At 43.1% G+C, this 16,180-nt stretch overlaps 1 protein-coding gene across 1 annotated transcript; it reads right to left on the reverse strand.

The window, feature by feature from the left end:
• Nucleotides 1-1,314: 1,314 nt before the first annotated feature.
• siae (sialic acid acetylesterase) lies at nt 1,315-15,432 on the reverse strand. The gene is made up of 10 exons (XM_070543170.1): nt 15,343-15,432; nt 6,929-7,090; nt 5,818-5,972; nt 5,487-5,625; nt 3,529-3,697; nt 3,362-3,447; nt 2,606-2,739; nt 2,303-2,457; nt 1,971-2,154; nt 1,315-1,878 (listed from the first exon to the last, which is right to left on the reverse strand). The coding sequence occupies exons 1-10, from the start codon at nt 15,389-15,391 to the stop codon at nt 1,609-1,611; spliced, it is 1,503 nt and encodes a 500-aa protein (XP_070399271.1). The 5' UTR covers nt 15,392-15,432; the 3' UTR covers nt 1,315-1,608.
• Between the last annotated feature and the right edge of the window lie 748 nt (nt 15,433-16,180).

Below are 16,180 nucleotides of genomic sequence, written 5' to 3' on the forward strand. Positions count from 1 at the left end.
CCTCCTTCTCTCTATCAGAGAGGTTGGAGAGGTTCAGCCATCGTGCACGTTCTTGAAGCACCATCATGCCCATAGCTTTTCCCGTGGCCTGGACCGCGCAGCGCTGCACACGCAGGCAGATGTCGGTCAGTACGGTGATTTCCTCCCACACCTCCGGGTCCGGCTTCGTATTCATGTCCTCACAGAGCTCGGCTTGGTACGCCGAGAGCATGGAGGAGACATTCAAAGCTCGGACGGAGATGGCGGCAGCCTTGTACGCCCTCTCGTTCAGCGCCGACTGGAAGCGGTCCGCCTTCGCGGGGAGAGCGGGAGGCCTGGAGGAAGTTGCCGAGAGCCGTGGGTGCAGGTGGGCTGCAACCAGCGGTTCCATCGGCGGCATGCGAAGCATGCCAGCCGTCTCCATCCCCTCGAAGTCCAGCGAGGAGGCTCCTTGGACAGGAGACCTGGAGCTGAAAGGGTGTTTGTCCCAGGAGGACCTCACTTCTTGGAGAAGCTCCGGGAAGGCGGGAAGGAGGGGCTTTGCCGCTCTTGTGGCCTGAGGCAGCTTCTTTCCCTCGTAGCGGGATCTGACAGCCTCAGTGACCACGGTGGGCCAAGGGATGTTGAGCCTGGTCGCAGCGCGTCGGCAGACTGACTGCATGTCCAGGTGGGCGGCCGGGGAAGCCGCTCCATCCCTGGGAGAGGACGGAAAGCTAGGCATGGAGGCCTGAGCGATGGGGAGAAAAACGTCGTCATCCTCGTCCTCCTCTGAAATGAGGAGTTTCGAGGTGCCCCCGTCGTCTCAGTAGTCCAACTCCAACACGTCCTCGACGGGGTGGCTCGGACCGGCCGGTTCGAGCTATGAGCCCCAGCTGAGTTCGGCACACGGTTCCGGCTCCGGGAGGACATGTTCGCTGGCGTCCCCAGGCGGTGGCCCAGGGGCCGGCAGGCAAGGGTCCTTCCCCGACAGGCTAGCTTGGCGCGCTAGCCGCCGGCGAAGGCTCTTCAGGGTGAAGCAAGCACAGCTCTCACATGACCCGGGGACTTCCAATGCCAGCTGGGCGTGTTCCAGCCCGAGGCAGCTCGAGCAGACCTTGTGCGGGTCTGTGCTTGAGATTTTGTTCCCACAGGTACAGAGGCGAGCTCCTGCGCCGTCGACTCCTCTGGTGGGAGGAGCGGCTTCCATGTAGGCTAACTGGTGTTAGCAGAGAGCGAACAGGTGCACTGGAGTGTGAAGCTGCTCGTTATGCCCCGAGCCTATGGTGAAGGTCAGGACAGAAGGACAGTAAGTTAACGTTCGGCGACGGAGAGAATATTAAAAGGCTCCGTCTGTGAACAGTTGAGCTAACTTACCTCAGAGATAAGCGACCACCGAAGCGAGAAGAGGTGATTGAATAGTGCGTGCGTGGGGACGCTTGCTACTTATTGTAGCAGGGGGACGCGTACGTCACGGTCACTGGCCAATCAGGATTGGCGTATTGAGATAAGTGCTTCTGAGGAATCCGCGGAGGGGCGTATCCCATAGTGAGACATCGAAACGAATGTTAAGAAAGAGAACCATGATACTGCGTTAAAATCTCTTAAATTAGGTCAAAATATAACTTCCAACACATTTCTTAAATTTGTTTCTTAGGTTCTTGATGATCTTTTCCAGGTGGTGGTGTCTGTGTGTCGTTTGAGGATAAAAGGAGGTGCAGGTAGGATCCCACTGGAACTGTAGACAGGACAGGCTTTAAACTCACAGGGCCAGTCTTTCCACGCATACCGCAGAGCTGCTACGTCAGGCGGAGCACAGGAGCTGGGTTTTAACTGGACAGAGGTTCGATTCCAGCTCATAATGGCAGCTGGAACCCACGAGGATGACGGACCACACGTTGCTTTAGTGTCAGAGCAACAGATCTAAAAAAAAAAGAACAAGACAAAAACTCAAGAACAAACAAAAAATATTTTATCTTCAGCTAATTCAGTGTTTTCTGTGATGCCATCCTCACCTCAAAGATGTTTTTGGATGGCAAGACAATTATGGGTTGGTCGTAGGAAACGAAGATAAAGTCAGAGGACAGGATCTGGTTTGGGAAAGGTCCAAGGAAGGGGACGTCCTTTTCACCATAAGCCACCGCTCGGGCGCCCAGCATTAATCTGTGAGCTACATCCTGTTTGTCTCTGGGATGGATCCTGGAACGGTACAATTACAACACAATGTGACTGGTTATGAGGATGCATATTACTGATTCCTAACATGTATTAAGTACCTTTTGGAAAGAAAGTTTAAAGTTTTTCAATAACACTCTTCTGTGCTGACTCCTAAAAACTGGATCCTTACGTGCCGTATGGTGATGTTTTGTCAGGCAAATCAAAAGCCACAGCCATAAAGGTGTTCTTCATCCTGGGGTTCGGAACAAAGCCTACGTCGGCTGTTTGGTGCCAGCGGATTTCTGGGAAGCTGTCATCTGTTGAGTTTTCTTGATAGGTGGCCAGCTGTGCAAATAATCACTTATCAGATTTTGGAGAAATACAAAAATCGGAGAGAACAGTCTGGGCTGTTTATTTTACTAATTAAAATAAGGAAATATGTATTGGGATAAGCCTATGAAAACCTTTTCTAAGATGTTAGAACATCACGCACTTGGACAAATCCAAATGGGAAGTCGACAGCCGTCTGCAACCCTGAGCCTTGGTGGAAGGCCATCCTCCAGTCATTAACCATAGCCGGGAATGAACAGTTGTACTTGTCCTTGTGATAATGTGCATTTGCTTCACCTGAGATATTGACAATTTGAACTTAAAATCACGACAAGAGTCATCTGAAGGCACTTCACACAGTAAACATTCTAACACAGTTCGGTTCATTAAGCCAATCAGTAAAAAGTTTCCTATATAAGGAACCCAGCAGGTTGCATCGAGTCACTGACTAGTGTCAGTGACTTTACAGCAATCCTCACAGTAAGCAAGCATGCAGTGACAGTGGAGAGGAAAACTCCCTTTTAACAGGAAGAAACCTCCAGAGGATCCTGGCTCAGTATAAGCAGCCATCCTCCACGATTCACTGGGGATCGAGAAGACAGAGCAGACACACACACACAAGTCCAAACACACGGAACCTCCCCCCCATACACCCACACGCAACATATGATGTGTATATATCAAGTAACATATATTCCTGCAACGAGTTACAGTAATCCAGCCCAGTGTTGTTCCTTTGATCCCTACAACATGTTCAAGCCTTTTTAAAAGAATATTGTGATCAACTGTGTCAAAAGCAGCGCTGAGATCCAACAAAACCTGAACAGACAAACGATTACAATGTAATATTCAATTGTGTTCTAAATAAATGAATAAATAATCTACTCATTGAGTGTCCTGTCAGTAAGGGTCATGTTACCTTGATACCAGATGGCTCCATAGATGCTGAAATTGAGGAGTGGGTGGATCATTGCGTTCCACAAAACAGAGTTATTGTTTTTGGTGCTGAGGTAACAGGAAACAAGTCAGAGATTATCAAACAATGCATAAAACTGTCCAGTACTCTGGTTGATGTGTTATCCTTACCTGTCCCCAGCCAGCTTCAGTCCACACTGCTTTAGAGCTCTGGACGATGACCATGCTTCCACAGGGGTGCCCCCCCAACAGGACTCTACTAGCCCTATGGGATATTTCAAATAGTCGTACATGTGGCGACCAAAGAGCCAGCACACGGCAGAAAACTTTCTCAGAGTGTCTGAAAACACAGCAGCTCAATTAGCCAGTATAACGAGAGCTAAAAACAGAAACCACACATTTAACTAGGTCAAGGCAGATCCTCCACCTTTTACAGTATTAACATTCAGAATCACCTCCAAAACCAACATGCTGCTGCAGGATAAGAGCAGCTTACCGTCAGCTTTTCAGCTATGATGAATGTTGAAATAACTAGATTATTTTTTGCAGTGGTCAGAAAAAAACCAAAGTCCCAAAAATAAAAAGAATATTGTCTGGCAGAAAATAATCTATAATGAATAAAACGGATCCTCTCTTTGCATTTGCATACTTATAAATAGTTTGTTATTTTATTTTGTGAAGCAACTTTCATTCTGTTCCACTCAGCTCTGTTCAGACCTATGAGACTTTTATTTTGACAGTTTGCAGTTTCAATAACTGTTTTCTTTCTTTGCTTCTGACAAAAATATCTCAGGCATCGTGGTTTTGTTTATAGAGATTAGGATGCTTTTGAGTGAATGTTGATTGCCTCAGATGTTGTTTGGTGCTGCTTGCTTGCTGAGTTTCAACTTTGGTTTAATGAGAAGACGTCACAAGCTGACAATAAATCAGCCATCAATCATGTTACACCTGCCTGCTGTATGTTGTTCAGCCCGAGCGTGATTAAACACTCCCCAGCCAAACCCTGATGTCTCCTAGTTTTCTCTGAAGTTCATTATATGTGAAGAAAGAGAATTTTAACATGCACAAATCAGCCTTGTCTTTTTCAGGGAGCTACACCATATTTGGTCTCCAAGTCTGTAGATGCACTAAATCAGTAGCCTAGCAATTCCCAACCAGGAGAAGACCTAAAGTAAGACCCAGGACACGCTGGAGGGACTGTGTCTCTCGGCTGGCCAGTGAACGCTTTGTGATTCCCACAAAAAAGCTGGCCCAAGTGGCTTGGGAAAGTGAAGTCTGGGCGTCTTGACTTAGGCTGTTGCCCCCACGACCCGACTCCGGATAAGCCCAAGAAAATGGATGGAAACCAGTGCAAGTCCACAATGCAAGTTTGTTTGTTGCACTGACTAATAAAGTAGATCAAACTTCTATGAGGCCTGAGTTTAACAGAAAAAGTAACACTTTGAACTTATTAATAATTAAATGTGTGGCGGTGATTCAATGTTTACCAAACCAAAAAACAAAACTAGGCAGTTGTGGTAGTTCATACGCAGGGCCAAGAATTTCAATCTCCCAAAACGTGAAACTTGCATTTTCTGTTTGGCAAACTATAAACAAAATGGAATTTTCTATTGCTGCTTCTGTTCTGGTAAAAAAATAAACTACTGGCCCACCCCAGTGCATGCTGGTACCAGTACCAGTCCCTTTGGACTGACCTAATTTTGGGGCCGGGAAACCTACCACGTATGATTGTTTTATTCTGTTGTTAGCTGTGTTGTACAGCACTTTGTGGTATACTTATCTGTGAAAGGTGCTAAATGTTACTAATTTACTTTAAAAAGGCCTCAACATTCTGCCTGACAAAAAAAATTAATAACCTACAAATAAACCTGGCAGAAAAACAAAATAATAATATAAAGAAACCCAAGAACCGATCTGAACAAAATTCAAAACAATTAAATAAACAATTTATAGCTGCAAGATTCTTTTTAGTATTTTCCAGCAGTATGTTTTCTCCATTTGTGCACCCAGTTTAAATAGTTTCATGTCTTACGTCTAATGTGATGAACTTCTTTTAGTTTTATCAACACAAACGTAAATGCTTGTGTTTTGAGAAGACTTCAGTAACTAAATAGAGATGCTCCTCTTACCGAATGCAGGCACAGACCAGGGCAGCTCCACTTGCATTAGATCAGTCAGCTCTGAGTCACTCATCCTGAAAGCCGCCATAAAAGTCCTTACATGAGGATATCTAGATGAAAGAGCCAGCTCCTCAGACGCGTTGAAGATCTATTTAAGTAAGAAAAAAAGCTAACCCACTTTAAACAGCAAAGCAGACAACTCACATATTCCTTCTCTGACCAACCAAATACTTGTTTCTATTGTTCTAACTCTGCAGACTAATTCTATCATTTTGAACTAATATCTTAATCAGAATTTATTCAGCACTTCAGAGTGAAGTGGTAATCTGGCTCACAGTACCTGAGATGTTTGAAAGTGCATGTTGCTCTGACCTCCACACAGCCAGATATCTCCAAACAGCACATCTGTCAGTGTGTGTGTGCTGTTCTGACATAAAGCTGTCACATTATAAGGACCTCCAGCATCTACGGGGTCAAGGCTGACTCGCCAAATGCCTGAAAAAGTGGTGGTAACACATGAACTGTAAAGAAATGAAGTGATGTCAAAGAACAATATCAAAACACTCCAAGAAGAAAAGAACAAAGAACAAACTCTTTTTTGTAGAAAAGGATCTGTACGTATCTGAGGTGTATAAAGCTATGGACAAATTATCTGAGGGCTGATGAGTCCCTAGCTATTTCATTCCTAACTGTCAAAAGTTGGTGATGAGCAAAAGTTGACATGAGAGCAGAGCAGCCTGCAAGAGTTTAACTCTGTGGCATTACTCATGAAGCAGAGTATGATGGCTTCTTGAGATATGTGCAAGAGCTGTTGACATGAGGAATTTAATTGTGGAAATGAGAACTTGGTTTTATGAAATGGAATTATTTGCTTATGATTGTTTAGTTTTCCACACATCTTTTGACATAAAATATGCCATACACTATTTTAAAGTCACATTGGTTGTCACAAACACTAGTGTGTGATGAAATTTGTTCTCTACATTTGACCAACCCCCTGGAGGAGCGGTGAGCTGCAGACAAAGCCGAGCTTGGAAAATATTTGCTGGTTTAACCCCCCAATGTGACCCCTTAATGCTGAGTGTCAAGCAGGGAGACATTGGGCCCCATTTTTAAAGTCTATGCAATGACCCAACCACAGATTTGAACTCTCAATCTCCTAGTCTCAAGGCAGGCACTCATACCACTAGACTACTGAGCTGGGCTGAGTTTAGTCCTATCATGTGAAACAGGGAACAATCTCTTCAGGTGTATGGGGTTCAAAAGGTGCCAAAAATATGTATTCACTTTGTCCTTAAAACTTGTTATCCGGCTGTTCACATTCTCTCTTACAACCTGTCAACAAGTTATTTAGTGTGGTGAGCATCTATCTAACTTTTGTTTCCAGGAAGTTTCACCTAATCTAACTTATGTTAGGTACAGTTTCGCAGCTGGTAGAGACATGCAGTAACCTTCTGTCACAGGTGCCGATGAGACTTTCTGCGTTGTTGTTCCTGACAGGTAGACTGTGACCTGTGACCCCTCAGGAGCGTATCCCCACAGCACCGCTCTCTGCGGAGACTTCTGGAGCACCATGTGATCTCCGTAATACGAGGCAAAGGACAGCTTCCCATCTGCTCACACAAACACCAAAATGAAACATTTAAAATTTGTCAAAAGAAATAAATCCAACATGGACATCATGTATCTTTGGTATTGGTTACAGATCATTTAAGTAAGGTATGTAGGCAGTTTCAGACTTCAGACAGTGTTGAAGAGGGTGAGGTCATGCACATTCATTCCCTGAGTCAATAAAACACAGATTTGGACAGGATTTTATAGTCACACTTAAAATATCATTATGCTCAAAGCAAAGTTAGAACAAAACCATGTATTCAATAACCTGCAGGGTCATTTTAATCAAAACACGTCAACCACTGTGCCATACAGTGATAATGGTTGTGATGTGCAGCTGGAGTTTGGTGTTCAGGGACGATCTACAAAGTGCAACCCCCTCTAACAAAAATATTTAATAACTTTATTTTCTTGTTCTGCTGCTATTAAATTCACAGTGGAGATTTTAAATGACCTCTTGTTAAATATGCCTTTTGGTTATTTTGCAGTGGGTGTGTAAAACTTGATCAGATCTACATAAAAATCATCAACGTTCCCTCAAATATGTGGCGCTTGTGCTGATTTAAAGGCATGTTTCAACAAATTTTAATATTGTGAAAAATTTGACTGAAGACTCTTCAGGGAACATGTACAGGTGCTGGCCAGTAAATTAGAATATCATCAAAAGGTTGAAAATATTTCAGTAATTCCATTCATAACGTGAAACTTGTACATTATATTCATGCAATGCACACAGACCAATGTATTTCCGATGTTTATTACGTTTAATTTTGATATTTATAGGTGACAACCAATGAAAACATCAAATCTGGTATCTCAGAAAATTAGAATATTCTAAAGGCCAATGAAAAAATGTTTGTTTCTCTAATGTTGGCCAACTGAAAAGAATGAACATGAAAAGAATGTGCATGTATAGCACTCAATACTTAGTCGGGGCTCCTTTTGCCTCAATAACTGCAGTAATGCGGCGTGGCATGGACTCGATCAGTCTGTGGCACTGCTCAGGTGTTATGAGAGCCCAGGTTGCTCTGATAGTCGTCTTCAGCTCCTCTGCATTGTTGGGTCTAGCGTATTGCATCCTCCGCTTCACAATACCCCATAGATTTTCTATGGGGTTAAGGTCAGGCGAGTTTGCTGGCCAATCAAGGACAGGGATACCATGGTCCTTGAACCAGGTGCTGGTGGTTTTGGCACTGTGTGCAGGTGCCAAGTCCTGTTGAAAGGTGAAGTCTGCATCCCCATAAAGTTGGTCAGCAGCAGGAAGCATGAAGTGCTCTAAAACTTCCTGGTAGATGGCTGCATTGACCCTGGACCTCAGGAAACAGAGTGGGCCAACACCGGCAGATGACATGGCACCCCACACCATCACTGACGGTGGAAACTTTACACTGGACCTCATGCAACGTGGATTCTGTGCTTCTCCGCTCTTCCTCCAGACTCTGGGTCCTTGATTTCCAAAGGAAATGCAGAACTTGCTTTCATCAGAAAACATAACTTTGGACCACTCAGCATCAGTCCAGTCCTTTTTGTCCTTGGCCCAGGCGAGACGCTTCTTGCGCTGTTTCATGTTCAAGAGTGGCTTGACACACGGAATGCGACACCTGAATCCCATGTCTTTCATGAGTCTCCTCGTGGTGGTTCTTGAAGCGCTGACTCCAGCTGCAGTCCACTCTTTGTGGATCTCCCCCACATTTTTGAATGGGTTTGTCGTCACAATTCTCTGCAGGGTGCGGTTATCCCTAGAGCTTGTACACTTTTTTCTACCACATTTTTTCCGTCCCTTCGCCTGTCTGTTAATGTGCTTGGACACAGAGCTCTGCGAACAGCCAGCTTCTTTAGCAATCACCTTTTGTGTCTTGCCCTCCTTGTGCAAGGTGTCAATGATTGTCTTTTGGACAGCTGTTAAGTCAGAAGTCTTCCCCATGATTGTGGTGCCTTCAAAACAAGACTGAGGGACCTTTTAAAGGCCTTTGCAGGTGTTTTGAGTAAATCAGCTGATTAGAGTGGCAGCAGGTGTCTTCTATATTCAGCCTTTTCAGAATATTCTAATTTTTTGAGATACCAAATTTGGAGTTTTCATTAGTTGTCACTTATGAATATCAAATTTAAATGTAATGAACATTGGAAATACATTGGTCTGTGTGCATTGCATGAATATAATGTACAAGTTTCACGTTTTGAATGGAATTACTGAAATATTTTCAACCTTTTGATGATATTCTAATTTACTGGCCAGCACCTGTATGTGTAAAAGCTCTATTAGACGAAATCAGTTCTAAAATGTAAAAGCAACCAGCACAGGGTGATGCAACGGTAACATTTTTATATTTCTTGTTGCCCATAAGCACATGCATAGCACCATTCTGGACAAGCTGTGGGTAGTGCAGAAGAGAGTTGTTCAACGCAGCATAAAGAGCGTTAGTATTGCCTTTCATGTAGGGACGTCCCGTTCCGATATCGATATCGGAAGTAATTCGATAAAGGCCAAAAAACACCATCGGATTATATCGGACTGCATCAAAAATCTCAGATATAAGCAGTCCACTAAGGTTCAAATTTTTGCAACCAATGTTTAAAAAAATTGTCTTTTTTTCATACTTACTGTTATTGGCTCTTGTACTCTGATTGAGTAATATCACTTGATCAAGCCTTTCATACATTCCACAATACGAAATAGGTAAAAGTCTGTATGATTTATGCTGATATCGTATCGAGTTGATATTGGTGTCGGTCAATACTGAAGGCTGCAATATCGGTAAAAGTGGAATCGAGACATCCCTACTTTCAAGGCCACCATAGGGTACATAGGGTTTGCTTTAGCGAATTAACCTCAAATAATAAAAGCTAGACTGTACTACTGTACTGACCTTTAGCAAATTTAAAACTGCTATCAAAAATCTATCTATCTAATCACACTCAATTTGTCCAACTGCGCATCTTCCACTCTAACCCCAAGCCAGTTACCTCTGGAGTTCCTCAGGGCTCAGTCTTAGGTCCCCTTCTCTTCATTATCTACTTACTCCCACTTGGAACTATCTTCAGGAAATTTAATATTCATTTTCACTGCTACGCCGATGACAACCAGCTCTATTTCTCTACCCAACCAACCCCCCCGCTCCCTTCATCCTCCCTTCTCAGTTGCCTCACTGAAGTCAAATCCTGGTTTTCTTCTAACTTTATACAGCTCAGCAGCACTAAGACTGAGACCCTCCTCATTGGCACCAAGTCATCTCTGTCCAAGACCAGTTTATTCTCACTCAGCTTCGACAACGCCACACTTCTCCCCACCGCCAAAGCTAAGAGCTTGGGTGTCATCTTAGAGAACACCTTATCCTTCATTCCTCATATTAACAACACAATAAAACTGCTTATTTTCATCTTCACAATATCAATCGGCTCTGCCCCTCCCTCAGTCAGCACTCCACTGGTATTTTGGTCCACAGCCTGGTCACCAGTCGCATTGATTATTGTAATGCCCTCCTCTCTGGTCTCCCTCTAAAATCACTCAACAAGTTACAGTTAGTCCAAAATTCAGCTGCCCGGATAATCACTAATACCTCCACTTTTGATCACATTACCCCTGTCCTGCAACAACTTCACTGGCTCCCTGTCAAACACAGAATTGACTATAAGATACTTCTTCATGCCTTTAAAGCCATCCATAATCTCGCTCCCCCTTATCTTTCTAATCTCCTCCACATTGTCACTCCCACTCGCTCTCTCCGATCATCATCTTCACCTTCCCTGTCTGTTCCTCGCACTCGTCTCTGTACTATGGGAGCCAGAGCTTTCAGCCACTCAGCTCCCAAACTCTGGAACACTCTACCACCTGACCTCCACAATATAAACTCCTTCTCAACCTTCAAGTCTCAACTCAAAACTCACATGTTCCACCTGGCTTACTCATTGTAACTGTCCTCCTTCCATCTACTCTTTTTAGTCTATTATCCATTGTACTGCTCTGACTCTACCCATGGGAATTACTCTTAGCACTTATTTCTTGTTGTTTGTATTGCTTGCTGTTCCTTATATGTTGTCTTGTACAGTGACCTTGAGAGCTTTGAAAGGCGCTTGAAATAAAATGTATTATTATTATTATTATTATTATAAAAAAGTACACCAAGATTCCTGCCAGCAGTATGCTCATCTTCAATGAGAAACCAATTTTTACTTATTATTTCTGGAAATAATCGGTCATTCTGAGTTTAACGTGCAAGCTGAACATGGAAATAGTCTCCTCTGCTTGAGCTTCCGATAAAAAAGACGGTGAAACGCTATGATTTGAAAAGCCTCACCGCTCTACGTCAAGCTGTTGTTTGGCCTCACCCATCTTGGCTAATGACGGGGAAGATTGTTGTTAGTTTAGCGTCCAGGAAAAAGTAGAGAACGTCTCGGCTAGCGGAAGCTAACCGTTTGCATTAGCAACTCCACCACACAGCAGAACGCCACCAGACTTGTTTCATTTGTGGAGAAAAAACATCAATTTGCAAACAAAGTCTGTGTTAGAGTCTGATTGCTGTTATCCAGTCCGAGGCAAGATGTTCAAATATCAGGAAATAAGACTCCAAAACCAGCCGTGTAAAGCTACTTTCTCCTCCAGCTGAATTATCCGTGCTGATACAGGAGCATCTGAGCAAGTTGCAAACACGAACGGAGCCTGGATTAGTTTCAGCAACCCACTGGTTATGGGAAAACAGATGTTTGGACACAATGAAGGCTTCAGTTTTCTGATTATTGGTGACAGCATGGTGATAGGTATAAACGGGTGTCAAACTGCTGCAGAAAAGTGTTTCCAGATTGGACTGTTTTGCTTTGGGAGGGATTGACCTAATTTGGTCGGGTTCCAATTAGGCAGTTTTAAGCTAACCTTGTTGACAAACATTATAACCAATCATCATTATTAGTTGATAACAATGCCTCCTGACTACTACTAATTTACAATCATCACCTGAAAGAGTGTGAACAACAGACCTGATGTCCCTCTTAAACTGCAGTGATACACACCTACGCCAGTTTCTTAAAAACGTTTTCGAACATCTTTATTCAAAAATATTACAAAATATTGGCTGGGTGAAATTTTTGTGTTAGTCATAAAGCTGTGAAAAATGTCACTCATGTGGCTTTGAAATCAGAGCTTTCAAAGTTCATCCTCCATCCATTTGTGTATTGTGTAACATAAACTACCCAGTTAGAGAGGCAGGACACTCACAGGTCAACCTTGTAACAATTTGAAAATAAGAGTAAAATTAGCTAATAATTAAGAAAGCTCGTGAAAGGTCTGATCTTGTGCATTGAATCCTGGATATTATATTAAATGTCAGTTTGACCTGACCACTACTGGTGCTGGTCCAAACATTTTAAAGAAATCCACTTGCACAAATTCTTGACTGAAATGTCCATTTTTCTGTATACCTGTGAGTTTTATAGGTTTCTGAGTATTCCTATAGAAAAACAATTCGTGATTTCTACTTATTTTTTACTGAAAGGAGGTATTTAAATGGGACCTATTACACAGATATTACAAAATTAGGTGTAATATTTGCATTAGTAACCTATTGTTTTGCAGTTGAGATAAAAAAAATACACACAAAGATCCTTTTGCCTACTAATTATTAGCTTAGAACAGGAAAGGCATAGCTTGGCAAGCCATCCATGTGAATAATATATACATGCAGAGCAGAATAATAAATGACGATCTGAACTCACTGGCCACTTTATTGGGTACACCAGGTTTACTAATCAGCCGATCACATGGTGGCAACTCAATGCATTTAGGCATGTTGACATGGTCAAGATGATCCGCTGCAGCTCAAATCGAGCTTCAGAATGGGGAAGAAATGTGATTTAAGTGCTGTTAAGATAATTATATGTTTTCTTGTATCATGCTTTATGCTTTTATTACATTTAAAGATTTTGCCATGTATGCTGAACAGTTGCTGTATTGTTTGAAGTCTCATGAGGAGACTTTAAGAATGCTGAACCTTGGTCCTGACCTAATGTGACCCAAGGATATCTGCTGACTTGGACAACTGCTGACTCGTGCAACTGTCTGTTGCACGCATAGACTGTACATACACGTACAGTCTATGCGTGCACGTCGTGATTAGACACTGATTAGAAAAACTGAATGCTCTTTGCGAAACTTGTAACAATTACTAAAAACTGAACGCTGTGATTTCCCCCCATCCTTCAGTGTCAGCTCTCAGGAATGTCCCTAGGGACCCGCCCAGCTTGTAATAAAAGGACACACTCGGATTTCAAAGGCAGAATGGTTTTGGAGGATCTGCCGGTACAATGGAGACTGTGCTGGTCGGACCACCTTACCTCCATTCTCCTCGAGATTAAAACAGAATTCGGACTTTGTCTCTCTTTCCTTTGTTTTTGTTATGGTGTAGGGCAGTGGTTCCCAAACTTATTTAGCCGCGCACCCCCTTCTATGTCCCGACCATGTCGACGCACCCCCCCCCACATCGGGGCATGGCTCTATATATATATATATATATATATATATATATATATATATATATATATATATATATATATATATATATATATATATCAGATGTCAAGCTAAACAGACAGGGTTAAAAAAAATTCCCCATCACTTTCATTTTTTAAATAGTAATTAATAAACATTCGATACCATTACAATTTCCTTTGATTTCATTTTAAATAAATATCTAGAGTGCCCAGGTAGCACATAAACAATGCAATTTAACGGTTTTCTTAAAGTAAGAACGTTTAACCTGTGCGGCCAGAGCGCTCTCCTTCCTTCTGCTCTGTGTAAACCTGAGCTGGTCACCTACTTGTGCGTAATCAAATGTCAATAGGGGACAAGATATAGCCATGATGTTCACTTTTACCTCAGACCGACTTATTGCTGTTTTATGGTGTGGCTGAATCTGCGATCCGCTGCCAGGCTGACAGGAACAACAAATGGTGCAGTAACAGGACTTGTGGTCAGGTTCATGAGGAGTCACTGGCTGGAGCGGACCCGACTCATCCCAGAAGCTAATATCTTAATTTGACCTTGAATGAAAAATAACCTCTTAAAAGTTTTTATCGTGGTGGAGGCAGCGTTCATTTCTGCCTTCAGTCTGACTGCGCGCCGGAGTTAAAAGCAGCGTGCGCGCTTATTGAATCTGTGTGCCGCGTGCGTGCGCGGCACAGCCGCTCAAGTAACCGCGTCTCGTTACTGGCGCTATTTAAACTTCTGCCCAGCCCAGATGTGCTCACATGTGCACCCGTGAGCCGTGGTTCCGCTGGAACTCGTCTGACCTCTGACAGACGCACTCTGAACTTCAGATCTTCAGTGCGCTGTCAATAGCCTGAATGGGAATAATTTCTTGTTATTTTGTTACATCCACAATGTTCTGTGTGTGAGGTTTACAATGTCAGAACACCTGCATGAGACAGGTGTTAATTACAATCTGCCAGAATGACTCGCCACCTTCAGATTTCTTCAACACCGTTAAAAATGATCAAATACGGAACATATCGGCGTGCGCAGGCCAGAGTGCTGAAGCTCGGCGCATTGTTATTATGAAGCTAGGGCACATGTGGAGGACACACACGCGCGCAAAATATACTTGTTTTCAATTACATTTATTGGGCCCACTTACTTTTTCTTTGGCCCACCCACAAATGAGTTTCTACGCTAATGGTGACACATGACAGACTTCTCTGAGCTCCGCAGCCATTACACTTTTCACCTTGCGCACCCCCTAGCGGCAGCTCGCGCACCTGGGAATCCCTGGTGTAGGGGTTTAAACCTGACAAGTGCCTTTGAACGTGACACAGTTGTTGGTACCAGACGAGCTGGTCTGAGTATTTCAGAAACTGCTGATCTTCTGGGATTGTCACTCACAGCCATCTGGGTTTACAGAGAATGGTCTTAAAATGGAAAGCATCCTGAGTGCAGCAGTTCTGTAGGTGAAATTATCTTGTTGATGCCAGAGGTCAGAGGAGAATGGCCAGACTGGTCCGAGCTGATAGAAAGGCAGCAGTAACTCACTCGTTACAACCAAGTTATGCAGAAGAGCATCTCTGAAGGCACAACAGCACTACAGCAGCAGACACTGGGTACAACTCCTAAGAACAGCAACCTATGGCTACAATTCATACAGGCTCATCAAAATTGGACCGTAGAAGATTTAATAAATGTTGCCCTGTCTGATGAGTCTCGATTTCTGCTGCGACAGTCGGATGATCCTGACACCTACATGTGAAGCTAAAGGTCTTTTCTACTTACCACAGCTGTGTAAAGCAGCTAACAAAACAACAACAAAAGCCACAGTCATGTCAGGTAAGGCTAACCAAGTAAAGGCTAACAACGGCTATGCACGTGACTAATCAACACATTAAAACTTCGTGTGGCGCATCTGAGTTACTACGCACCTTCAAAATAAAAGCATGTTTGAACTAACATTTTAAAATATAAATATTTCTAAAGTGCGTCCAGTGAATAATTTCAATTCATTTGTAAATATTATAATTTCTTGTTATCATTTTGCTGATAAACATATTTTTTAAATAACTGGAAATTTGCAAGGCTGTTAACTCAAACGCATTGAGAACATTTGACTGACACGCTCTCACGCCACACCTCCAATTTCTCAAGTTGAAAGAAAAAATGAATCTATCTGAACTACACATTGCGTCACGTTATAAAAAAGCTACGTGTGCAGTTCCATTCAGTTCGACTTTACACGAGCGAGGAGGAAATGACGCCATCCAGTGGCGAAAAGTTTCAGTCAATCTTTGGTTGTGGTAAACCATTCGGAGAAAAAGATGACCCTCCTTATCTCAGTGAAGCTGGAAAACTTCTAATGGTATCCTTTTGTGAGAATTCACGTTATCAAGAAGAAGGATGAGAATGTAGCAGGATGAGGTAACCCTGCTCCTGTTATAAAAACACCTGGCCCAGTCAGTCACCAGTAGGGGAGCTGTGGGCATTAAAAGCAGACCCAGTCTGTTTCTTTCATTGCTCACGGCAGTAGCTGCACTTAAGCTGAACATGTGTTGGATCGCGCTGGGGACTCTGTTAAAAATATAAAATAGTGCTCCAGTGTTCATTTAGTTGTTCCTAA

The sequence above is a fragment of the Nothobranchius furzeri genome, chromosome 13 (assembly GCF_043380555.1).
Source record: "Nothobranchius furzeri strain GRZ-AD chromosome 13, NfurGRZ-RIMD1, whole genome shotgun sequence".
In the NCBI taxonomy this organism is placed as follows: domain Eukaryota; kingdom Metazoa; phylum Chordata; class Actinopteri; order Cyprinodontiformes; family Nothobranchiidae; genus Nothobranchius; species Nothobranchius furzeri.

Bases quoted from the DNA above. Each gene is read 5' to 3' on its own strand.
- siae (XM_070543170.1), bottom strand. From the start codon at position 15,391: ATGACTGTGGCTTTTGTTGTTGTTTTGTTAGCTGCTTTACACAGCTGT. The intron at 5,626-5,817 runs GTACTGTGAGCC...TTACTTAAATAG, and splicing joins TGCACTTTCAAACATCTCAG to ATCTTCAACGCGTCTGAGGA. The intron at 3,448-3,528 runs GTAAGGATAACA...CTGTTACCTCAG, and splicing joins CTGAAGCTGGCTGGGGACAG to CACCAAAAACAATAACTCTG.